Source organism: Strongylocentrotus purpuratus, unplaced genomic scaffold (genome assembly GCF_000002235.5).
Source record: "Strongylocentrotus purpuratus isolate Spur 01 unplaced genomic scaffold, Spur_5.0 spur5_scaffold_10, whole genome shotgun sequence".
In the NCBI taxonomy this organism is placed as follows: domain Eukaryota; kingdom Metazoa; phylum Echinodermata; class Echinoidea; order Camarodonta; family Strongylocentrotidae; genus Strongylocentrotus; species Strongylocentrotus purpuratus.
The window spans coordinates 696328-723359 of NW_022145595.1; the positions used below are offsets into that span (position 1 = coordinate 696328).

The 27032-nt window shown below is 40.1% G+C and overlaps 1 protein-coding gene across 1 annotated transcript in view; it reads right to left on the reverse strand.

The window, feature by feature from the left end:
• Window positions 1-7986: 7986 nt before the first annotated feature.
• LOC579255 (gelsolin-like protein 1) overlaps window positions 7987-27032 on the reverse strand; it is a 29496-nt gene continuing 10450 nt past the window's right edge. Inside the window, exons 2-11 of the mRNA XM_030979040.1 lie at window positions 20059-20245; window positions 19521-19592; window positions 18515-18580; window positions 17746-17873; window positions 16344-16455; window positions 15420-15530; window positions 11616-11776; window positions 10940-11015; window positions 10471-10566; window positions 7987-10120 (exon numbers count right to left, since the gene is read on the reverse strand). Coding sequence (XP_030834900.1) covers window positions 10031-10120; window positions 10471-10566; window positions 10940-11015; window positions 11616-11776; window positions 15420-15530; window positions 16344-16455; window positions 17746-17873; window positions 18515-18580; window positions 19521-19592; window positions 20059-20220 — 1074 coding nt within the window. The 5' untranslated portion in view covers window positions 20221-20245 and the 3' untranslated portion in view covers window positions 7987-10030. The remainder of the gene's footprint in view (window positions 10121-10470; window positions 10567-10939; window positions 11016-11615; window positions 11777-15419; window positions 15531-16343; window positions 16456-17745; window positions 17874-18514; window positions 18581-19520; window positions 19593-20058; window positions 20246-27032) is intronic.

Genomic DNA, 27032 nt, shown 5'->3' on the forward strand with positions numbered 1-27032 from the left:
CCCCTCCCGCTTATTCACCGGCTAACTGTTTCACCGCTAAATATTCTCTCATGAAATTGGGCCCCCTCTTTGGCCCCCTCCTCTGCCGCCGGCTGGATCCGCCCCTGGGTTCTATATAAATGGAATGGAATGGGGGGGGGGGGCTTAATTAATTCAGGGGCAATCTTGCACTTTCTGCCCATTTATCCATCTCTTTGGGAGCTTCTTTCGAGTATGAATGGAGTCTATGAGCACCGCCCTTGTAGAGAACCCCCTCTCAGCATATCATAAGACCGTGTGCTTTGCCCATCTATTTAAAGCCCCCTCCAAGTATCTCTAAAGCCCGGAGGCTCTGTCTCACCATTGGGAGCCCCTTCCGAGCATGAATGAAGTCTAGGGGCACCGTTCAACTCTATGATGATCCCCTCAAAAGCCCTGGGGCTCCGTCCTTTTTGGGGGGATCCCCTCTAAGCACTAGATGCTCTTGAGGTGAGGCTGTGTAAGACATAATTTTCGTGTATGCCGGATAAGGCGTTGCTCTGGTAACCACTATTTTGCACCAAAAATATGCCATTTTTATATAAAACCCTTGTAAAGCGAACTTCTTCCAAAATTGTTGAGCAATTTTGATGAAACTTGGTTCACATCATGATCTTAAAGTGCAAATAAGCAAGACATACATGTTGTGTATGTCAAATGAGGCATTGCCATGGCAACAGCAAATGTTTGCGGAAAATGTCTTCTTTTTTTTTTACAATTTAGATGCAGTATAAAATGTTGGCAGTACCTTGGCATGTGAATTGGTGATGCGGGGGTATTAATCACATTTAGTGATATTTCTATTTTTTTCTCATGGATTGTTTCCTGTGGCTATAACATATGGCATGAAAGCAGATAAAATTATCACAGTCTTAAAATTCATGCATTCTCTTATTCAATTGTATTTCCTATTAGATTCTTCATTCAACTAGAGCGGTGAAAACAGCCCGACCAAGTTTGAAAGGCCCTTGCCTCCCCCCAGCAAACCTAAAACAGAGAGAAGGAAGGGAAAGGAAAGGGAAAGAGGAGAGAAAGGGAAAGAGAAAAAAGAAAGGTTGGGGAAATCAGTTACGATTTTTCCCGCGAACAAGGTGTAGATTGGGGGGGGGGCACTGGCGTACTGATGGGGGGGGGGGCTTGGGGGTGACAGATGCCCCCTAAACATCATTCAAACGTGGTTTATTTCTAATTCGATACCGGTGATTTACAAAAAAGAAAGAAAGAAAGAATAGTAACCTAAAAGTACGACAAACGGATAGTTCTGCTTCTCCATCTTTTTTATAATTTTAACACACCCTTTCGGCCATACCGGGGGGGGGGTGGGCTTTGGACGAATGGTAGCGTTCAAGTTAATGCGACGCGACGCGACACTCCCAACGCACCCTTTCGGCCAAACCGGTGGGGGGGGGGGGGCTTTGGACGAATGGTCGCGTTCAAGTCAACGCTGCGCGACGCTACCCTACCACCCTTTCGGCATTAGCCGTAATGTAGTACATGCATGTAGTACATTCTTGTTTAGAATAGTATTTTCAATAATATCCAGTCCGTTTTCTATAGGTTTCTTTCCTTCAGTTAAGTGTATTTAGCTTTACTATATATATATATGTGTGTGTTAGTGAGTAAAAACACCCCGTCTCATTCGAGTATTTTGTTTTCACTGACTTTAAGGGACTCACGGAGCCACCGGAAGAAGAGCAATTGGCTTATCATGAAGAACTAACATCAAACTACAACAAAATGATTTGTATAAATGGGAATAAGCAGGAAGGCTGCCATCTAACTTTCCCGTCTGAATGGGTTCTCTTCTTTACGTATAGTCAGGGGCGTCGCCAAAGGGGGGGGGGTGTGGGGGTGCGACACCCCCCCCCCCCCACCTGTCAGGATATTGTCGGTAAAATTGCGCCGCCGTCGGGAAAAAAGAGAAAAGGGGGAGGGGAAAAAAGAAAGGGAAAGGGAAGAAAAGAAAAAAGAAAAGGAAAAGAAAAGAAAGAAAGGAAAATAAAGGAAAGAAAGGAAAAGAAAGGAAAGAAAAGAGAAGAAAGAAAGAGAAAAAAAGAAAAAGAGGGAGGAGAGGAAAGAAATGAAAAAAAAGTAAATGGGAAACAAAAGAAACGGGGGTGAAAGAAAGGAGAGAGAGGAGAGGTAAGAGCCTGAGAGAGGAGGAGTGGGAGTAAAAGAGAGAAGGGGGTTGTTGGGTGGAGTCGTCTCGTCGAGGGAGCAAGAAAGACACGGGTAAATATGTTGCTATGTCGGGTCAGCTGTGTCGGTATTCTTGATCGATCCTCGTGTACTATATCAATGCAGAAGTTTGAAGTCGGTGAGATGTATATTGTCGGTCGGCCGACAAGTTTTTTTCCCTATGAACTGTAACTTTTTATCCGCTGTGACGACTTCGAGAGTGACTACAACTACAATACTTGTATTTTCTCGAAGTTTCACTTTCCTATAATATCAGCTAAAGAAATCAGAGGTTTAAAATTTTCGGGGAAACTAAATTCAAACAAGGTTTAAGAGTCAACAACGGTACGACGAATTGTCTTCCTTTCTCTATATTGTGATGAAACGCCCAAAAAAAATCCGCGCTTTGCGCGGAAGGGGAAAACTTCATTTAGACGAGTCGAGAACGGTACAACGTGAATCGTCTTCCTTTCTCTAATATTTTAAGGAAACGTCAAAGCTTCCGCGCTTCGCGCTACAGGGGGTAACTGAATTCAGACAATTAGGGCTTAGTAAGAGTCGAAAACGGTACAACGAATCGTCTTCTTTGTCTAATAATTTAATGAAACGTCAAAGCTTCCGCGCTTCGCGCGAGAGGGGAAAACTGAATTCAGACAATTAGGGAATATTAAGAGTCGAAAACGATACAACGAATCGTCTTCTTTCTCTAATAATGTAATGAAACGTCAAAACTTCCGCGCTTTGCGCGAGAGGAGGAGAAACTGAATTGAGACAAGGATTAACAGTCGACAACGGTACAGCAAATGTTTTTCTTTTCATATTAATTTAATGAAACGTCACAGCTTTCGCGCTTCGCGCAGAAGAGGGGGGAAAAACCTCATTTAGACGAGTCGAGAACGGTACAACGAATCGTCTTCTTTCTCTAATATTTTAAGGAAACGTCAAAGCTTTCGCGCTAAAGGAGGAAACTGAATTCAGACAATATGGCTTATTAAGAGTCGAAAACGGTACAACAAATATTCTTCTTTCTCTAATAATTTAATGAAACGTCAAAACTTCCGCGCTTTGCGCGGAGGGGGAAGCTTCATTCAGACAAGGATTAAGAGTCGAGCACGGTTCAACGAATCGTCTACTTTCTCTAATAATTTAATGAAACGTCAAAGCTTCCGCGCTTCGCGCGAGAGAAGGAAACTGAATTCAGATGAATAGGGAGTAATAAGAGTCGAAAACGGTACGACGAATCGTCTTCCTTTCTCTATATTATGATGAAACGCCAAAAATTCCGCGCTTCGCGCGAAGGGAGAAAACTTCAATTAGACGAGTCGAGAACGGTACAACGAATCGTCTACTTTCTCTAATAATTAAATGAAACGCCAAAACTTCCGCGCTTCGCGCGGGAGGGGGACAAACTGAATTCAGACAAGGATTAACAGTATAGAGAACGGTACATCAAATCGTCTTCTTTTCATAATAATTTAATGAAACGTCAAAGCTTTCGCGCTTCGAGCGGGTGGGGGGGGGAACTTCATTTAGACAAGGATTAACAGTCGATAAAGGTACAATAAATCGTCTTCTTTTCCTAGTAGTAATAATTTAGATGCCTATCACCCACACCCCCTAATGAGCGCTCTTTAAGTGATTCGCTTGCTCACTACCGCCCTACCTAAAATAAGATCCTAGCTCCGCGCCTGCATTAAAATAAAGCAGCTATGATGCTGACTAAGTTGACGAAATAATTCGTATATTTATGTCGTCAAGGAAAATGACCATTTGCGCATAATTATGCAAGTACTATAGATAGTCCATAGGAAAAACAATTTAGCCTTCGGCCCCGGGTTAATAGGGTTAAGTTTGTAGATATTGGACATTTAATTTTGTCGGTAATTGGTCGCTAGTTTTGTCGGTAATCGTTGGCCTCTACACCCCCCCCCCCCCACTGAAAAAGGTCTAGCGACGCCCCTGCGTATAGTGCCCTTCAAAGCTTATTTTGATCCCTTCCCTGTTGTTTTCTAGTACTTCATGATGACCTAGTACATTGTATAATGCTTTACTTGCAGATGGTTTACCTAGTAAGATGCATGTGCTTGCTTGCATTGAGGTCATTTCAGGTCTTACATATTGATGAGCTGTTTGGAATTAACTAGGAGGTAAGCACGTATTGGGGAATGTGGCTTGCTGTTTTGCTTTTTTTATAAAACTTCCCATGACATGTAATGAGTGTTTAGTGTACATTATATGGGACGTACAGTGATAGATGGAAAGTTATTTCAGTATATTCGAAATGACTTTTAGGTAACTCCTTTTTCCTCCCTCATCATCAACATTCATTCATTTCATTTCATCTACATTATTTCATGAAATGCATTCAGAAAATGAAGAAAAAAAAAAACGAAAATAACCCGTGAAATAAATATATTGTCGGCGAAGCATTTGTCGTAGTACTAATAGCATTTGTATTTTATGGGACACTTTTGGGGCGGAGCAAATGTCGTCGGAGCAAATGTCACCGGAGCAAGTGTCGCTTCATGCGGAGCAAATGATGTAGGAGCAATTGTCGGCGGAGCATCTGTCGGCGGAGCAAATGTCGGCAGAGCAAATGTCGGCGGAGCATTTGACCTCGGAGCAAATGTCGCGGAGCAAATGTCGCGAAGCAATTGTCGCGTTTTGCAGGGTAAAGGTCGGCGGAGCAATCGTCGGCGGAGCATGTGTCATGGAACCGCTTTGGGGGCACATACATGTAATCGATCGACGTCCTGGGGAGGGGTCTAAAAAAGTTCAACCGATCTTGGAAATTTTTGGGGGGCACGTGCCCCCCCCCCCCCCCCCCGTGGCTACGTGCCTGTGACGCAGACCCCAAAGAATCTTTCAATTTAGTTCCCTCTAGACTCTAGAGCTTCCCACTTGTTGATAGACATTTATTTTATTGAGGAGATGACGCAAATTTGAGGGGAGGGGTAAGAAATGGGGATTAGAGAGGGAGAGGGGGTTGAAAGATTATTGACCGAGACAGAGGGAGAAAAGGAGAAAAGGTAATAAGTAAAGCTACGGTCACAAAGGTTCGTACGAACGATAATTTCGTACAAATTTTCCTGTTTTTCCATTGTCTTCCTGGATTTCCATTGTCTGAAAATCGTTCGTACGGCGTTCGTAGCAGATCGTAATGGCTTTTGTAACCGAGGCATAACATGGGCCATAACATAGGGGTGAAAAATTGGAGAGAGAGAGAGGGGAAAAGAGAGGGAGAGAGCCAGAGACAGACAGAGACAGACATACATACAGAGAGAGAGAGAGAGAGAGAAAGAATGAGAGAGACATGCATAGAGATATAGAGAGAGACATACATAAAGAGGGAGAGAGAGAGAGAGAGAGAGAGAATGAGAGCGAGAATGAGGGAGACATGCACACATAGACATAGAGAGAGAGAGAGACATACATACAGAGGGAGAGAGAGAGAGAGAGAATGAGAGCGGTAATAGCAGGAACATTAATAGGGACTTTTAGATTTACACGGCGAGAACGTGGACCGCCACGTGTGACATCCTTTTAAGGTAATGTGACGTCCTTTTAAGGCACTGCCGGGCACGGCCCAGTGCCTTAACACAATGTCACATGCGGCAGTCCACGCTCTCGTCGTGTAAATCTAAAAGTCCCTAATAGTTGACAAGATTTCAGGATTTTTTGAGGGGGTGTCAGCGGCGAGAGAGCGGACCGACAAATCGGTGGTGGGTCCGTAGCCAGAGTGTGATGTTTGGGGGGGGGGGCACATACATGTAATCGATCGACGTCCTGGGGAGGGGTCTAAAAAATTTCAACCGATCTTGGATCTCCCCCCCCCCCCCCCCCCCCTGTGGCTACTTGCCTGCGAGAGAGCGGACCGACAAATGGGTGGTGGGTCTGCATTGGGAGGGGGTCAGAACCCCCTCCGTGAGTATATAGGGAGCACTTGCAATTTTAGAACCATATTAGGCGCATTTTCATGCACTTCCTGGAGTAATATGACGTAAAATTGCTTTCTCCCCCCTCCAAGAGTAGGGATCTTTTGCAATTTGAGAACCACATTCGGCGCATTAATGTCCACCGGCACTTCCTGGAAAAAAACGAGGCCTTCTGATTGGTTAGAAGTTAGAGAAAAGTGATCCGTCACGTCGCGAGACGTTGTATATGCTTCGTTGCTGCACCGATTACCGACAAAACATGCCACCAAGTAACGACAAATTTATTAATGCCAATGTCTACAAATTTAACCCTATAAACCCGGGGCCAGGTACTAAGATATTTTTCAATCCCCCCCCCCCCCCTTCATTAAATTATTAGAGAAAGAAGACGATTCGTTGTACCGTTCCCGACTCTTACTTCTTGTCTAAATTCAGTTTCCCCCATCCGCGGAAGCTTTGACCTTTCATTAAATTATTAGAGAAAGAAAACGAGTCGTTGTACGGACTCTCAATCATTGTCTGAATTTTCAAAAAAAGTTTCCTTGTCCGATAAAAAGTCACAGTTCGTAGGGAGAAAAAAAATTGCCGACGGACCCGACACAGCAAAAAAATATCTATGCGTATCTTTCTTGCCCCCTCGATGTGGTGACTCCACCCAACATCCCCCTCTCACTCTTATTCCCAACCCTCTTCTCTCAGGCTTTACCAGGGGCGGATCAGGCCGGCGGCAGGGGAGGGGGCCCAATCCGTGAGAAAATATTTAGCGGCGAAATAGCCGACCGATAATTCGCAGTGGCGGGGGGGGGGTAGTGAGCACTTTTTTCTTTTGCTCTCGAAAATTTGAAGAAAAAAAAGGTTTAAAAAAAAAAAGGTAAAATTAACGTGTTTTTACACGTTTTTTTCTCCCTGGATCCGCCACTGGGCTTTACCCCCTTCTCTCTCTCTATTCTCTTTCATCCCCCGTTTCTTTTGTTTCCCTCTTCTCTTCTCTTCTCTTTCCTTTCTTTTCCTTTTCTTTTTTCCGTCCCTGTTCCTCTCATTTTCCTCTCCCCCTTTTCTCATTTTTTCCCCGACAGCAGCGCAATTTTTTCGACAATATCCTGACAGGTGGGGGGGGGGTGTCGCACCCCCATACCCCGCTTTCAGCGACGCCTGTGGTTGTTATCCCATTATTCTTTTAAAAGAAACGCAACTCATCATGCTCTCGTACCTCTCTTCTATCGTGTTTTGTTTCCCTTTCATTTTTGTTCCCTTCTCCTTTAACTCACAACAATTCTCTCTTTCCCCATTTTTTCCATCTCTTATTTGTTGGTTCTTTTTTTTTGGGGGGGGGCTACACGCCTGGCAAGAGGGACCCCATATTATGCACACTGCAAACTTGCGTGCCCCGGCCCCTTTCCCGGTAAAAACACCTTCTTATAATATCATCCCCCTTTCATTCTTTTCCCCTTTTCATTTTTCTCCTTTTCCCTCTTTTCTCTCCTCCGTTTTCCCCCTTTCTTTCTTTTCCGCCTTTTCTCCTCTCTCTCTCTTCCCCTTTCTTTCTTTCCCCCTTTCTTTCTTTCCCCCTCCTTTTTCTATTTTCCCCCTTTTGTCTCCCTCTTTTCTTCTTCTTTCTCTCTTCCCTTTTTTTTTACCGGGAGGGGGGGGGGGGCAAATGCCCCCTGTGCCCCTCCTGAATCCGGCACTGAGAATAGTTTCTCCCTTTCACTACCTACCTGTCTCCATTCCCCTCCCCTCTCCCTAAACATTCGAATCCCCCCTCGTTCAGTCATCCTCGACACTCCTTGCGTACTTAACCACTTCAATTTTGATCAGTATATCTTTTATGTAAGAAAATGATCGCACAAGAACATCGAAATTCCCGCCACATTTATTCTTTAATTCTAAGAAGCTGATATATGCTTCATCATAGTCAATTATCAACAAATACGTCATTTTAAATTAATGAAAAATAAAATTTCGCATTCGAGTATAAGAAAGGCTTATAATTTTGTTGTATAACTAATTTCTCTACTGTTAAACTAGTACACAGTCAATATAATTATAAGCAATTCATTTTTTGACGTAACTTTTACATCGAGCTGTGAAAAGAAAAAAATGAATCCAACAAAGAAGACCGACAATTAATTATCAATGGTAAGGATCATTAGCCAACTTCGTAATGTAATTATACCTAATTATGCATTCGTCCAGAGCCATATCTAGGTATTTTGACGCCCGAAACAACACTGAATTTGGGCCCCTGCCTACTACTTGTATATCTCCTTAAATTTACAAGAGAGGGAGCAAAGCAAATGAGCGGTAGATTTTCTGCATTTCAACCGGCCCTCACAAATCCATTTTCAAATAGAAACTTACCAAGAAAGAGATTTACAAAGAGCACTGCCATCGAGCAAAAAGTGATAGCAAAATGTATTGGTACTATAGCCTTGAATTTAACAGTGCATTGCATTAATGGTGCATGCATGAGCGAATAAATTGCATACGCTCGATTAGCATAGGTATAGTTAGGGGCAAAAAGCACTACCTCTTTTTAACACAAAATACACTGGTCGCCCATGTCAGGCGAGTGATTATGCAGTGCATGAAGGCACACTTGGTTCATTTCATAAAGTTGAGAAAGCAAAAACAGTTTCCTACCTAGAAGGATCAATTATTACTCTCGAAACAATTAATGCATAAATTATTAGTTTAAAAGCCAAAATAGCCAATTAAGCCCTTACTTTTCAATTATATTGAAGGCAATTCTTATATACAATCTCATGATACCATTTCATACAAGAATGCTCTTCTAAAAATAGGCTTATAGAGAATACAAAATGAAATAAATAATAAATCGTCACCACAAGTTATAGAATGCAAGTCTATATAAAGACATAAAAAGTGTTATTTGATAAACATTAAAGTTTTCAGATATCGTTGTTAGTTTCAATAAACCAAAAAAGTTATCAGTTCCGATTTGACCACAGTCGTGATTGTTGTCAGCCCAGGGACAGACTAAATGAGACATTCTAAAAATCTGCATGGTGTTGTGTAAACGTACTTCAAGGAGCTTGACCATGTTTTTATATTGTGCATGACTGTGACAACACTCATACACCAGAAAGTTGTATATTGTGAAATTTTGGTATCACAATTTGAAATAGGCCTCTCTTTTAGAAGTCTATACTTAAAGCTGATTAATTTTGAATAGCATGATAGGGGGGGGTGGGTACATGTCCAGACACTTAACAAACATAAAGACTTCTCTTATGAAATACTGCTTATAAACTTCTTCAAATGTCTGTTTTCAGGATACACAACAAGTCCGGACACACAACGTCTGGGTTTTTATTGTGAAATTTTGGTATAACGATTTGCAAGAACTCTCTTCTTAGAAGTCTATATTTAAAGTTGATTAATATTTTATAGTACAGGATAATAATAATAATAATAATAATGTCAACTTATAAAGCGCACATATCCATTCTAAAAGACTGCCCAAGGCGATCTTGTACAACAACAAAAAATAATTATACAATATTAAAACTACGACATAAACAAATGGTGCTTAAGTTTCTTCTTAAATATTTCAATTGATGATGATTGTCTTGTTTCTAATGGTAAAGTGTTCCATAGTTTGGGTGCAACGTTAGCAAAAGCCCTGTCCCGGCCCCCATTTGTTATTGGTTTTGGGTGTACATAACTGGAGCTGTGAACCTGAACGTAAATTCCGTTGTGGGTGTACGGTTTCAAAATCTAATACAAGTCATGGGATGAAGAATGAAGAAGTGTTTTGTAAGTAATGAGTAACAGCTTATACATAATTCTTTTTGGATGTTATGACCGAATCACAAACATCAAAATTAAAAATTGGTGATAGGTTCCCTCTAAGGTCGTCTTGGTTGCTAAAAGCTTTAGAAGGCCTTGTTGAATTCAGCCGATTCATTACCCTGGGCAACGACAGAGATGGGCAACCAAGGTGCCTTAGTCTTGTTCAGGTAATTCTGTTGAGAGGAAATATAAGAAATGATGGCATGATGATACATGTCATACACAAAAGTTGAATTGAATTAAATTAAATTGATAAGGTTTATTGTGAATAATTAGAGATAACTGCTAGAAGCTCGCACATCTTGAATTAACAGCAGACCTGTGTCCCCTTTTTCTTTAAAAATGAGGGCCCCTTTTCATTTTTTTTCAACCCTCTTCTTTAATTTTGTAATTCTTCTTTTCCTCCTTTTATTTTTGTTCATTTTTTCTGTTTCTTTGTTTCTTTTTTGATTTTCAGATATATATTTTCCGAATTGTACTCCCTTAAAATCCTGGATCCACCATATAGAAGATGGTAACTTACGCTTGCGTAGGATAGAGCATTCTTCCTTTCGTCAATGGAGGCTCCTTTGCCGACCCAACAGTAGACGTGTTCTCCATTGTTAATCACATAGACATCCTGTAGTAGTCAAGATTGATTGAAACAATGTGCAATGGCATATGTTAGGAACTTACAGTAAGAACTAAATTATTCATAATCATAATTTTATTTATTTTCTATATATTTTTGTTAACGTTTTTTTTTAAAGCAACTGAAAGCCGCCTCGGATGATATGCAATTTTGGGGCATAAATGCATGTATCCATACCACAAGACAGGTTTTAATAGTGGATATCTGAAATCAACTCCTGCAGGGTCAATCATCAAGTCTTACATCATCTTACCATGCATACAGATAAATGCATGCCCAAAGCCTCCCTCTTCAATAAAAATAACAAAACACTGACGACATCTTGACATTTTTTTCATGAGCGGCTGTGCTGTGTACTTACATCGGATGTCAATTTATCCTTGCTGATTTCACCCTCCACTGTTTCCATGTCCAAACTGCCGTCAGCATCACTGATCCTGTAACAAAATGTGAATCAGGGCGATCAGAACAAAGTGTTCAAGAAAGGTCAGGTAAACTTAATGCAAATAATTTTCAATGATGGTCTTTGAATAAGGTTAATCTTTTTACATGTACATTTGTGAAAATATCCCCATACAATGAGACAATGACTGAGTGTCGATTGTTGGCTTTTTCAGGACTCTCATCTTGTATTAAAAAGTGTCATGTCGGGTTTCTTGTAAATTTCCTGTAGGTTCTTCAGAAAGTGTTGGGTAAACTGGACCCAACACTTTGGTGATAAGAGGGATGTATTTAACAAACGTTACACCCGACCCTTCGGGCTTTAAATTATTCACAAAAGTTTGTGTAAGCAGCGCGCGAATTAGACGCGAAGATCCGATGGAACAATAAGCCCCAACAATACTATCACAACAACCACCAACATTTAACACAATTACCTCTTCAAAACCAAAATCATGGGTGTGTTTCATGAAACCGTGATTCTCTGACATCCCGTTGTAATGCTATTTAATTATCACACATTTCACTGGGATATCATCAAACTTGTGCTTGATGACGTTTTTGTGAAACAATTAATGCCCAGCCATCGATCTTACCTGAACATTTCCCGATCCCCCTTCACTGCACTTGTCTTAGCCTTACTCTCGCCCTCTTTAAGGGGTTTGTAGAAAGGATGATCTTGGGAGGTGCTGCTCTCTTCGAGGGATTGTGTACTGCACTTGCCTCGACTCTTGATCTTAGCTACCTCCTGAGCGGCCTGAAACATCAAAATAATAGGAGCATGAATGGCATAGCTAGTTGAGACTGATAGTTACGACACCGGAGTTTATTCCATGTTGGTTACCGGTAGTCATTTCATGGAGAGTCAAACATTTCTCTCCCATAGAGATTGTACATGAGAATAAAGGAACAATCGGAAAGTCCATTATGATCTATCAAAGATTTCTCTCCCATAAATGATAGAGATTACATGAGAATTAAGGAACAATCGGAAAGTCCATGATCTAACCCAAGACTACTAGACGGTGATATCCAGTACATGTTACCCAGATAGCAAAGTATCTGGGGCCCATATGGGAATCATGTGGGCCTACTGGGGCCCATATGTACCATGTAAAACCCATATGTGGCCCATATGGTTTGTCCCACCTAGAACGCAGATAATAAAAACCATATGGGCCCCATGTGGTATCTATATGGGCGATGTGGTCTTATTTCAGGGTCGACTGAGCCCAGATAGAAACATATAAAACCCATATGGGGCCCATATGGGTTTTCCCACCTAGAACCCACATAATAAAACCATATGGGCCCCATGTGGTATCTATATGGGCGAAGTGGCATAATTATGTATCGACTGAGCCCAGATAGAAACATATAAAACCCATATGGGGCCCATATGGGTTTTCCCACCGAGAACCCAGATAATAAAACCATATGGGCCCCATGTGGTATCTATATGGGCGAAGTGGCATAATTATGGATCGACTGAGCCCAGATAGAAACATATAAAACCGATATGGGGCCCATATGGGTTTTCCCACCTAGAACCCAGATAATAAAACCATATGGGCCCCATGTGGTATCTATATGGGCGAAGTGGCATAATTATGGATCGACTGAGCCCAGATAGAAACATATAAAACCCATATGGGGCCCATATGGGTTTTCCCACCTAGAACCCAGATAATAAAACCATATGGGCCCCATGTGGTATCTATATGGGCGAAGTGGCATAATTATGGATCGACTGAGCCCAGATAGAAACATATAAAACCCATATGGGGCCTATATGGGTTTTCCCACCTAGAACCCAGATAATAAAACCATATGGGCCCCATGTGGTATCTATATGGGCGAAGTGGCATAATTATGGATCGACTGAGCCCAGATAGAAACATATAAAACCCATATGGGGCCCATATGGGTTTTCCCACCTAGGACCCACATAATAAAACCATATGGGCCCCATGTGGTATCTATATGGGCGAAGTGGCATAATTATGGATCGACTGAGCCCAGATAGAAACATATAAAACCCATATGGGCCCATATGGGTTTTCCCACCTAGAACCCACATAATAAAACCATATGGGCCCCATGTGGTATCTATATGGGCGAAGTGGCATAATTATGGATCGACTGAGCCCAGATAGAAACATATAAAACCCATATGGGGCCCAGATGGGCCTTCCCACCCAGAACCCACGCATATGGGCCCCATGTCGGCCCCATGTGGGTTTTTGGTGGTGAAAATCGCACGTCGAGCATTGGCTGGGCCCAGCTAAAAACCAGGTGTATACCAGATGGGCCTTCCCACCCAGAACCCACAACTACCGATACATATGGGCCCCATATGGGCCCCATGTGGGTTTTTGGTGGTAAAAATCGCACGTCGAACATTGTCTTCACCCAGCTGAAAACCAGATGTATACCAGATGGGCCTTCCCACAAAGAACCCACAGGTATACGGATCCCAAGTGGCCCATATAAAAACCAGATGTATACCAGATGGGCCTTCCCACCCAGAACCCACAACTACCGACACATATGGGCCCCATATGGGCCCCATGTGGGTTTTTGGTGGTGAAAATTGCACGTCGAACATTGTCTTCACCCAGCTGAAAACCAGATGTATACCAGATGGGCCTTCCCACAAAGAACCCACAGGTATACGGATCCCACGTGGCCCATATAAAAACCAGATGTATACCAGATGGGCCTTCCCATCCAGAACCCACAAGTACCAACACATATGGGCCCCATGTGGGCCCCATGTGGGTTTTTTGGTGGTGAAAGTTGCACATCGAGCATCGGCCGGGCCCAGCTAAAAAACAGATGTATACCAGATGGGCCTTCCCACCCAAAACCCACAAATAACCCCCTAATTTGCATAATGAATATGGGGTGCGTGTACATCTATGTTTTTTTACAATTTATCTGAATTTACAGGATATTTCCTAATTACTGATGATTTAGTTATATGCAATTCATTTCGAAAATACTACAAAATGTAAATTGCTAATTATTAGGACATTTCACTACTTTGTATAAATTACATTTAATTAAACATGAATTAAAAAAACACTAACTGTGAACTAAAACAGATTCAATAAATTACAAGTATATGGAAATGTCTCATCTCAACAAATTAACCAAGTCTTCTTAATACCAATGCCTTTACATTGGAAATTTTAGACGATGTGTTGTTGCCATTGGCAAAATTAATTAGTACAAGTGTTACATAACGTACTAATTATATCTGCTAATTGGGGCTTTCAACTGTTTGAAAGTTGTGCCAAATGGTACGACTGGTCCAGTTAAACCCAACTGGTAACCCTGGAAATTAAAATGGGATAAATGAATTCAACTGGGTAAAAATAGAACCCATTTAAACAATATGAAGCCCATTTAGAACTACATTGGCCCATATGGGACCATATCAAACCCACTTGGCCCATATGGATCCCATATAAAAACCCGCTTATAGCCCAAATGGGCCCCATATGGTTTACATGGGTACGATGTGGGCCTGCCCATATTTACCCCACGCGAAACCCTGGCCCATATGGGCCCCAGACGGGGTGTACGGTGCAAAAAACACATGGGTCCCAGATGGGCCAAGTGGGGCCATACATAGCCCACATGGGCAACCCATATGGGGCCCATATGGGAGCAATGTGGGCCTGCCCATATTCAACCCACACTAAACCCACTTGGCCCAAATGGGCCCCACATAGGGTGTACATATGGGTCCCAGATTGGCCAAGTGGGGCCCATATGGGCCCATACATAGCCCAAATGGGCCACATATGGTTTACATGGGTACGATGTGGGCCTGCCCATATTTACCCCACGTGTAACCCTGGCCCATATGGGCCCCAGACGGGGTGTACGGTGCAAAAAACACAAGGGGCCCAGATGGGCCCATATGGGCCCATACATAGCCCACATGGGCAACCCATATGGGGCCCACATTTTAGCCCAGATAAGCCCACAAGTAACCCATATGGGCCCCAGATACTTTGCTATCTGGGTAGCCGTAGCTAGATGAGAGAAAGTTACATCATCGGAAGTTGGTTCTGACTGCATGGTAACTAATTTCACCCAGCCCTAAGTGGTTTCCTGCAAATTGTATTATGGAGCTAGGGAACAATGTGAAGCTTCATGATTTAACCTATAACTATCTACCCTCTACATGTGCACTGTGTGTTACAACTAGACCCTATAACTATAGCTACCCTCTACATGTGCATTGTGTGTTACAACTAGACACTATGTCTCTCTCTCTCTCTCAATACGCTATCAAATCTTGTCAACATTTTATTTTTAAAGACAGATCGAATCACCCTTATGAGCTTGGCCGGGAAGAAGGTTGATATAAAATCTCAAATTATTACCTTAAATTTTTCATCATGACTGCAGCTGGCACCGTTCCACTGGTAAATCATCGCTCCAAGATCCAAGATGAAGACATCACCAGACTTCAGATTACCTTTCTTCAGAGAGACCTGAATAATGGACAAAATAATAATAATAATAATAATAGTGGGTTCTTGTATAGCGCTCATGTCTGTCAGATTTGACACTCCCTGGCGCTCCACATGCAGTTACTACCCGGCTTAAACATGGCTACCATAATAGGGCACGAAATCATTCCAAGGAATTCCTGCCAGGTACCATTTTACTTCACCTGGGTGGAGTGTGGCACTATCGTAGATGAATGTATAGCTAAAGGACATTAGTGTCGTTATTTTTTTTGTTAGAACACTATTATCCAGGAAAGGAGGTACAGTTTGACTTGCAGGCCTTGATATTACTCCTTCTGTCTGTAACACAGATCTGTAGTGTCCGTAACACTGGCTCCTACTCTTTTCTACCCTCGATATTGAAACTAAAACACAATGATGCATTTAATTTTATACTTTATTACATCTAACTAATATTGTTGAAATAAAATATTTTTTAACCGCGAACCATGTGATCCACAGTACGTCACCGCGGTGACGTATCCACTAGACCACAACACCTCCACGTAAATACAAACAAAAATTGAATCAAAATTTGACAGGGGAAGCGGTAAGAGATGACAATGGCTTAATTTTTAACTTTATTTCAATTTGAACTTTGAGTTCTAATTCAATTAAAATGTTTATACCGATTCCAATTTTGAAGTTTAGATTTCATTTTCTATTCAAAATTTAGTATCATTCTACTAGCATCTTACGATCAGAAAATTCGCTGATGGGAGTATATAGGCCATATCAAACCCAAACAAAATCCCGTTATTGGTATGAATTCAACTAAAATGATATTTTATTCACCTGAGTACTTGTGATTTTCTTGTCGGACCCTTTCTTCACATGGAAAAGACGCGGTTCGTATTGCTCTGGTAGTACACGTCTAAAACCAGTGTCAGCACCGCCCTTTAGGAGCCTGCACAATTGACAGAAAACAACAAATAAATAGGAAAACAATTTAGGAGACTATAGTAGCTAATACAATCAATATCTTTATCATAATAAAGTTATCTATTGATGTGATACAGATTACAGATTACATAATTATTAATATTAGCAGTCGTAGTAGTAGCAATTTGTAGTCAAACAACAGTATTATTATTATTATCATTATTATCATTATCATTAATATTTTATTATTATCACATACATTTTACATGTATGATAATAGTGCAAGGTTTTGGGGTCTTTCAACGCCGTAAATTTTTGTTCCATGTACTGGAGCATATGAGAGATCCCAGATGGTTAGGATAGACTAAACCATAGCATATTAAAAGAGATAGTTGTGACATGCGCATCTTCACGTACACAAGCGGTTGAATCATGTTGCTCTTTCTTTGGTGCTTTGACGGACCAATCAGAAACAACTTCCGGGAACCTACCGGGGTAGTATTTCTCTCCAGTAGCTATATATGACCTGAAAGAAGGGAAGCTACCTCTTAGACATACATGATGGTTGCCATGCAACCCTGTAGCCAGGTGTTATAGCACAGGAAGTACAACAAAAACGGTACTTTATTCCTATCTTATTTGTACCAATACTGTGCACGATAGCCTAGTTATTGCTGTAACTGTTATTAGAGTTCAGCTTATATTGCATTGAATGACTTCTATACATGGCTTATTTTTTTTTTTTTTTTTTTTTTTTGTTTCTTCAAAGTTTAAAGACTCATCCAAATTAATAACCTTCATTGAGGTATTCGAGTGAAAAGGATTTGCTTTTGAATTATTCCTAATTACCATTCATGTCTTAACTGCAGTGGAGGCTGTCTAACAGTCAAATAGGCTTACAGGCTACGCAAGCCTTTTGCCCAATTAAATTAATATTTCACATGTACAATAGGAGCAACAAATTTCATTAAAGATTGCTCATCCCCCCTCTTCTTTCTCTCTCTCTCTCTCTCTCTAGGCTCTCTCTCTGTCCTCACTTTATTTCCCCTCTCTCTTTCCATTTTCTCTGACGTTAGCTCTTTTATTACAGAAAAATATGGTAGCGGCAAGTTTGAGATTTTGAAATGTTTTTCTCATCTGCTCTAGCTGCCAGTAGATTTCCAAAGTTCTCATTATATAAGTATAAGTAGTAGTAGTAGCATCTTCGCATTATAACAATTTTCATCATCATCATAGTCATGATTATCATCAATATTATCATCACTAGTAATCATTAGAAAGAAGCAAAAAAAAGATTGAACAAATAAAATCTTACATGAGGGATTCGAAATAGGACTTGAAGAGCGTACTTTCGTGACCTTGAACCTCTCTATGCTGAATGGGTTTATCATCCAAAAGTGTATCCAGCTCAACAGTCTTGTATGCTGCTGTACCATACTCATCCTACACATTTACAGAGAAGGTGGATTTTAAAGGAAAAGGTAAAAGGGGAAAAATGAATCCAAAGGCAAATTCAATACCCTATAACTTGTACATCCCACAAAAATGTTCACATTACGTAATACATCATACCACATTTATGTTTATGGTTTTCTATTTGAAGATCATTGAGAACTGGTCATGCGATTGCATGTGAAAGAAACAGTTAGGTTGTTAAGAAAAGTTGATTAAGTATACTCAGAAAATTCTGTGAGCAAATAGACCCAATCTTACTCAGAATCATTTGAAACATATTATGACAATGCACATAGATCATATTGGTTTATTCTTAATGATGATGAAAATAGTAATGCAGCACTTGAAAAAAAAAATATTTTGAATAACAACGTTTTCTTGCAGAGAAATTGTTTGAATAAAACATTCATAACACCCTAAGATCATGGATTGTACATCATGTACCCGTAAACTACACTTAGGTGGAGAGGGACAGCTGTAAATAAACTGCCTTGTCTCACAATATACACATGAGTAAGGATTTGATCACATACCCTGCTAAAACTATCAATTAGAATTGTACATCAGGGAATGAACTACAGCGGTGCTGACACTGGATAAAAAACTACCATTTTACAGATTTAACGAACCTGCGTGGAATATTTTCCAATCCAGAAGTGAACGTCATACTTCAATGCATCACCCTCTGGATCTTTCTATAAAAAGAAAAGGGAAGAAAAAAAAACTGATGGATAATTAGAACTCAAAGTTATTTATCGGTAAGGTCAGCTTCTTTCACACAGCATTATGTCTCATCAATCCTATTCCCATAATCTCCAGTGGCTTATCTAGACTTTATCTCAGGAGGGAAAAAACCTCACATGTTACTGTGATGCATATACTTCTAGATCTAGTATAAAACAACTCACTTTTTTTCAGGGCCTTAGTTTGCATTATCATGTAGGAGGGATCACCTTTTATGAATGCCATATTTTGAAACTATCATTATATTTCGTTGTTTCTTGACTTAAATGATTCCCAAATCTGTAAACTAAAACAAAACTAAAACAAAACTAAAACGTAAGTTCTCCCAGAGCTACTGTTCCCAATTTTCAGAACCACAAATTTGTGTACAAAGTTACTTAGAAGGGACTGTACGTCTGTACCTGTGATTTACAATTGTCTGAAAATCAGAGGTATCTATCAAGTCATGCTTCAATGAGCACGCTTTAACAACAAAATGACTACGTTTCAAAATTAAGATTATCCTTTCCTTAGTGTGATATGACAGACAGTCCAATTCACGACTGCCGGCGCTGTGTGTGTGCTTTAACTGGACTGTTTAATAATCTCTGTTTTTCTTTAAAGGGGAAGTCCACCCTGATATCAAGTTGGTTTAAATAAAAAGCAGAAAGATGAGGGAAACTTGTAAACTCTTGCACTCCAGAAATAAACAGCTTGGTCTTAATTAAAATAAAATGATGTCTGGATTCGAACAGATCCTTAGTTGCACTGACTTGACTAGGAGAAGCTCAATTTTTTTTTAACAGATCAAAATATAAGTGACATCGTAAGTAGGCTGAGGGTCATTTACACGATAAACAAGGGGTTATAACATGTACGTCAGGTGTGAATGAGCCTTAATTGTAAACTTACATAGGTATTGAGGATGATGTAAGAATCACCATTGAAGAACTCTCCATATTGGTCCTTCTCCCAATTGGTAACCTATTCATAGTGATAGCGAAGAGAATTAAAGATTATTATTTCTTTCATGAAATTCATATTGGCCCTTTATCTGACCTCTTAGACTTCTATTCATATCATGACTATTATTATCCTTTGTATTATCATCAAATACATGTAGACTACTTTCATCAACATAATCATCGTCATTATGAGTAGGCACATGGTCATCATCCTCATTATTTTTTTTTAATTATTTTTATTAGTATTAGTAGTAGAAGTAGTATTAGTAGTGGAAGTTGTAGTTGTAGTTGTAGTAGTAGTAGTAGTAGTAGTAGTATAGTAGTGGCAGTGGTAGTTATAGTAGTCTTGTAGTAGTTTTAGGGGTATTATATTAGGCCTAGTAGCAATGGTTGTAGTTGTTGAGGTGATGTTTGAAGTAGATTAGTATCTTAATAATTAATAATAAATTAAATACTATTTTCAAAATTTAGTCTGGACATAGTACCTTGAACTTGACGATCCGCCAAATCTGGAGGCCGACTTCCTGTCCTGCCCCCTCCCAGGCTGGTTCAGACTGTGCACTCTCCTTCTTCACTTTCTTCTCAGTATCCGAACCAAAGAGTGCGAGGTTCGAATCCTGCCAGTCATACTTCTTCGCCTTCTGCATGTTTGCTAGTTGTTTTAGAAGTTATCTGTACCACAAAGAAGATTGATTTTTATTCTCATTGTTGTGACAGGTCGAAATGTTTTTAAATCTATTTTTTTAAGGAGGTCCCTGAATGTCTCTGAATGATGAGATCCCTTTCGTGTACTTCTGAGGGGATCCCTAAAAGGGGAAGTCCATTTTGACCTTAAGTCAGAGAGGGTATAGGGTAATATAGAGAGAAAGGATTTTTTGCCACATCACAGGTTGAGAGGGATGAGCATAGACCATGCATCCACTCATGACTTAGGCGGTTTGATTTGCCAGAGAAGCTAACTCTGAGTAGAACTTCATACTTAAAAGTATTTCTGCAGCATCTATGAGGTCTTACTTCATCATTTGGTTGGAGATGGCATTTGGTTGGAGATGGTTCTAGCTAGTTGGTCTAATTCTATAGTCTCGGTGTCTCAGTTTCTCCTCGAGAGCTCAAGAGGGGGTTGATCCATCCTCAAAATAATACCACATGAAACTCTTAATGACTTTGTCGTGTGTCATTTGTGCCTGCTGTTACATTAGCAAGATATTTATGATTGGAAATCGAAATCAAATTTTGCGTTTTCCTAACGGTTTTCATAACACTACAGTCAATTGGGGAAAACGAGTATGGAAAAACCGGTCAAAGTTTTTTACTTTTATGAGGCACTTCTTGATCATTTTGGAGCGCAATTTGTTTATTAGGGCCTCAATATTACATCACATCACAGACACTGATAACACGTAGGACGTGCATCTCAGAGTTAACATTGTTAAACGGATACCTTTAACTCAACTTAAGTTAACATTTACACAAGAAATTTAAAAAAATCACCACACATTGGGTCTTTATATAAGATGAAACCTATTAGTATACACATAAAAAGGGGGAGGAAGGAAAATAGATGAACAGATGAAAAAGAGAAAGGGCGGAAGAAAATAAAGTGCCTGTACGTGAGTGTACGGTGCGTGCGTGTGAGGATGAGTCGAGTTGCAAATTGTAGTTGGTTTTGTTTGGAGTTTGGTTAGTATGGGAAGGGGTTCTAATTTGTTTTATATTATTTATAGCTAATTTCAATTTCGGAATTACGACCCTTCGGAATAACGAACATTCGGTATAATCAAGGAGTTTTAAGAGCCGGACCCAACTGGCAACAAATTATTCTTAAGCAGCTGCCGTTTTCTATACTGGTATACTGGTGTGCTGTAAACTGTGCTGTTACCTTTGATGTCCCGAGGTTCGAAGCCGCCAGTATCATTCGAAAGCTTGAGTAGTGATTTTGATCACAAAGAAATATCCTTTTTATTTCATTTTTTATTTGAACTAACAAGGGGAAAATCGAACAGATGATAAAATATGAATAGAAAAGCCTAATTGTGTCAAGAAATTTGCTTGCATTGTTTGATAGCAGCTTTAATTTGTGAAAAATAGTGAAATGTTAGTCCTAAACCTGCAATTTCACACTTTTCCGATTACTTCCTGCTCACAAAAATAAAAAGTGAATTTGTTTATGTACAGTTCTTTATGATGTTATATGTCAGATAAGTGCCCACACATGCCCAGTCGAGTAATTTTGATTAATATTTCAGGAAATTTTGCTCCATTTCCATACGCTTGCCTCCTATATATAAGCACTGTGTACTGCGCGTATTATCAGAAGAGTGGTAGCGAAACGTAGTTACAAAAACATATTTCCCTTTGAAAGTGGCCTGTTAGTTTGCAGCTGGGCTGAAATTTTTTATCTACGCATCTGCAAGGAAAATCCAGTTAAGCATATGCCTGACATATTTTCTCCTGGCGGCATCGAAGATGGTACAAAGGGAATGAGCTAGATAGGACTCCATCTCTTAAAACGTCTTGGTATAATGAAGAACCGGTGTGATCGGTCACTTTAAATATTGAACGGACAAGACTCTAAGGGCAGGCGAGTGTCCACTTTCTTCGCAATCATGGAAGCTATGCATTCTCCATCGGTCACCTTATCTAGTTACAGATAATTATCACCCAAGGGTTCGAAAATAACATTCTCAGATACTCCCCAACGTTTGTGATGCACAAGCTGTTTCCAAAGTATGTCTGTTCACAGGGGCGTACGCAGGATTTTTTCGAAGGGGGAGGGGGTTAAAATTTGAAAATTTCGCAACGACTCAGCCAGCCGCTGAATAAGGGGGAGGGGGGAGAAGCACGTTTGTTTTCCCCCAGAAATTTGGTCAACCGATATTTCGTTCAGTTTGGAGGGGGGGGGGGGGGGGTAAGGTCACCTTTTTGGGTCGTAACCCTCTTCTTCTTTTTTTAAACGTAATACAAAGTTTTGGTATGGAGTCATGAATTTGGTTTAAATGAACATATTGGAAGCGTATGCGATTTTACAATATTCAATGATCGTTGTTGCGGTTGAAATGGAGTCTAAAGTGATGAAATTGTTAATAATAAACTCTTTATGTTGTATAGCGCCCTCTCAAGACTGATATTACTTTAGCTTTAAAACAATGTTTCTTTACTACAATAAGACCGATTTGCTATTCCCATGTGGAAACTGTATATCAGAACTGCATATTCTGAGATTTTCATGGTCCCAGTTACCACGGAATGGCCTAAGGTGCTATTTGAAATATTTGAAATTTACCGGGAGCACCGATAGATTTTTGATTATTCAATTTCTCGTAAGCATAACATTTTTAGGGGCTAAATTTTCTAGTGCTTGTAATACACCAACAGGGGCATCCACATATATCAACATTTTAAAGAAATATTGTCCATCCAATTTTCAAAATTCCCCAAAACTTTGCATTACCTTTAATGTTGTTCATATATAAATTTGTTGTTTATTGTTTTGTTTTCTTTTTGTTTGTTCGTTCTTTTTGGTGGTTTTTCTCCACCTTCCTTAAATTTGAGTTCCCCCTCGCGATACACTACCAGAGAACTAACTTTTTTCTCAGGGTAAAGTGAAATTCAATGCTTGGAAACATTCGAAGTAATGATTACTATCAATTACAAAACACTTAAATACAGCCCCGGCATAGCATCTGAAGAGCTCTCCGAACGCTGCTGATAATGTATGACATCTCAGGTTGAACATGATCTGCGCAATTAAACAGACGATGTCCCATGACATCTCACATTTTCAGTGCCTGTTTTGTCATCTTCTCTTCAGTTATTTCTCTTACTTCATAACCATCAGGCTAAATGTTTAAAGGGCCACGCTAACTCAACTAACATAGCCTTTTAAAGCATAAATACACTTCTACTTATCAATATTCCAGCCTCTGATTTTTCAGAAAATCTCTGTATTGACCAGAAAATGATAACCATACATTTTTCAGTTCTCACGCTTGCTGGGCTACGCCCCTCGAAAAAGGGTAATACGGCCACGTGGCAATGAGGACGCATTTGACGTCATGTCCGATTTGTCCTACAACTAAGGATCTTACAATTTCATTGTAAGTCATAAATGAGTTACCAGTTTCTAGTGAAACGTTATCTGCCATATTTGTGATTTTCTTTGAATGGGCACTTTACTACAAATTAATATGATTGCGTCATCTTTACAAATAATTATGTATGGCTATCTCCGTGTATATTTATTCCTTAATTTCCTGTAGATCTATTTTGTGCCTCTGTCTCTCTGTCTCCCCCTCTCTCTCTATCCATCTCTTCTTCTTTGTCTTCTTTTCTTCTTCTTCGTCTTCGTCTTATCAATCGTCATTATCTTCTTCTTCCTCCTTTTCCCTTTATTGCCTCCCTTACATAAGGTCGCTATGTGTCTTCGTTCATCACTCTTTCCCCTTCCTCTTTCTCACTCAATTTCTGTCTTGTCCATCACCGTCTCTTTGACCTCTCTGACCCTCACCCCTTCTCTCTCTCTCTCTCTCTTTCTATTTATCTATCTCTCTCTCCCACACACACACAGTGATTCTCTCTCTCTCTTTCTTTCTGTCAACCGCCCCCTCTCCCTCTTTTACTTTCTCTCTTTTTTTAAATGTCTCTAGTTATTCCCTGCATGAGAGACTCCGTAGAACACACACACACACACACTCTTTCTCTCTCCTTCTCCTTCTCTCTCTCTCTCTCTCTCTCTCTCTCTCCTTATCCTTCTCTCTCGTATTTTCTTGTACTAAATCTTGACGTCACACCCTTGCTCTCAACGTTATTTGTGTGGCGAAATTAATATGTTACATTACTTTGCGAGGCTCAATCTTGATCTACATTAAATCTGAATGTGGCAGATCATCAATCGATGTCAAGAACCTCGTCACACTGAATTTGATGTATGGGCCTACAATTTGGAGGGGCGATTGCTAAGCAGGAGAGCAGTGGTCTCGTAACAGGGAGGTCTAGGGTTCGAAACCAAGTCGATTCAGCATTGCCTTTTGGTGAGGCATAAATCCTCATTATCGAGTCCATCGGAGAGGCCTTTGAGCAGTTGGTACCCTGGTTGCTAACATTTACAAGCATACCCATGAATTCTTAGCAGACACGTAAAACAAACGAATCAACCAACCCTGATACAGTAACCAGGTAGACATGTTCACATAACATAGACCACATAACTGCAGGTTGGCCTCATTCACAGATTAAACGATAAATAAAACAGGGACAGATACTTAGCAGAAGAGAGAGAGAGAGGATTTAAGAAAGAAAAAACAATTAACAAAGAAACAAAGGTAGGACGGGAGAAAGAGACAGAGATGGCAAAAGAAGCGGGGAGAGAAACAGAGAAACGAACAATAAAGATGTTTGAAGAGTAAGTGAGAGAGAAGATGTGCAAGAGATATACAAGAAAATGAATAAAAGACGAAGCTGATAACGTTTAGAATGATAACATAGAACATTGAAGAAAGGTGGAGAGAGAAAAGGGCATAGACAGACATAAAGACAGACAAAAGCATAATCCACAGGCACCCACTCTATTTTGACACTAAACAAAAATTTCATAAAACCGTAACTAATTAGCCTTGAGCCGAGCCTAATTGTGTCAGTCTCTGTCTAGACATGTACTGGGTGCAGTTTATAGTCTTACAAATCAGATCATGTGTTACAACTGCATCATATGAATTGGAAGGGGTTTGTGGCTGAAAAAACAACTTGATTCTGCACAATATATGTCTTTTTTTCCAATCATTTCATTCAAGAATAACAAATCTCTGGATATTAATATATCACTAGTAATACCAAACAGATTGGTCATATCAAGAGATGGGTGAAACAGAGAGCGAAAATGTAGTGAAAGTTCACTCTTTTCTCTTTAGAAAGCACTTGAAAATCAATCGATATTCATTCTTAAACAAGTGATCACTTTTACATGACACTTAACAGGGCGAGAAAAAAAAAGAGTGAAAATGTACTCTTCTTTCGTTTTAGTGAGTACGGGACATGATATTACAGGGAATCGTTCAATAGATACTTGTTATGCTATTATTCAAAATATCGTCACCATAAGCAGAAGAGAGGATGCTGAATCTCAATCCCTTCTGTAACTTTATACTTTCTCATTTTGTCTCAAAAGACTGTTTTTTGTCAAAACAAGAAACTTTTCACTCAGCATGGTGGCTCAGCAATCGGCTACTCATTTCCTGCACCTTTCACTCAGGAGTATCATCGCCACGCATCATGCACACAAGCGCGATTCCAGAAGAATAATGACGTGTTTTTTTTGGGGGGGGGGGGCTTGAAGAATGTTCCCCTCCTCTAGAATCTAGAACCAATACATCATGCACATTGTAGATGGAAATCACGAAGGCAATACAACCACAAGCAGCTCTAATAATAACAACAACAACAATGAACAAAATATTCATCATCATAATAATAAGAATGTTAAATAATATAACAATATAACATTCAAAATAAGCGGTGGCTTGACAGCAGAAAGATCTTTGCATTAGTGAAGAAAATAACCTCGTAGGGGTGTTTCTTTCTCAGACATAAATACCAAACATACAACGATGTATTGACGAGTGATGACCCCCAGCCCACCCCCCCCCCCCCCCCCCCCCTCCCTCCCCACCCAACCCCAAACACCCAAACGTTCATTTGTCCCCCAAATTGCAAGATTTGAGTGGTAAATGAAATGTATAAGCCCGGGATTATATCAAATTTGTTCCTAGATTAAGGCAGTGGCACAAACATTCTGGAAAGGGTTCCCATTAATTTTGTGAAATGGTCCACGCAAAATCAATAGTCAGTGTGTGTGACACAGACAATAAATTGTATACGAATGTATCGATTTTCTTTTCAACAAAATGTGTTATAGACATCTGCCACAGTTATAGCCCGACATACCATACATATGACTCAGCTGGTACAGTACCTAAACAGTATTGGCCTTTTTCCGAATGAATACTATTCTAGACATTACAGCATATACTAACAGTAATTCCACGAGCAGTGCTTTCTGTGATATTACAAAATAAAGTAATGTTTGAAAAGGGAGTGTAAATAAAATCCCCCCCAAAAAAAAAAAAAAAATATATATATATATATATATATATGTATATATATATATATGGACCATGGATTATAATACGTACGAGATCTGATTTAATTTGTAATGCAATGAATATGATAAATAGATATGCACTCGGCCATTCCTGATATTTCGTACACATTGACATCCCCTGGGTCGAGAGCAGCTAATGTTGATAATTGTCTTGCCCTGGCAGGGATTCAAACCATGAACTGTCGGATCCCCTGTACGATGGACACATGCAGACACGGAATATAAACCAGGGTTATAAACTCATTCAGGGTGTTGGATCACAAAATATTTTTGTTAAGATGTCGAACTAGAGTCTGTACCCAG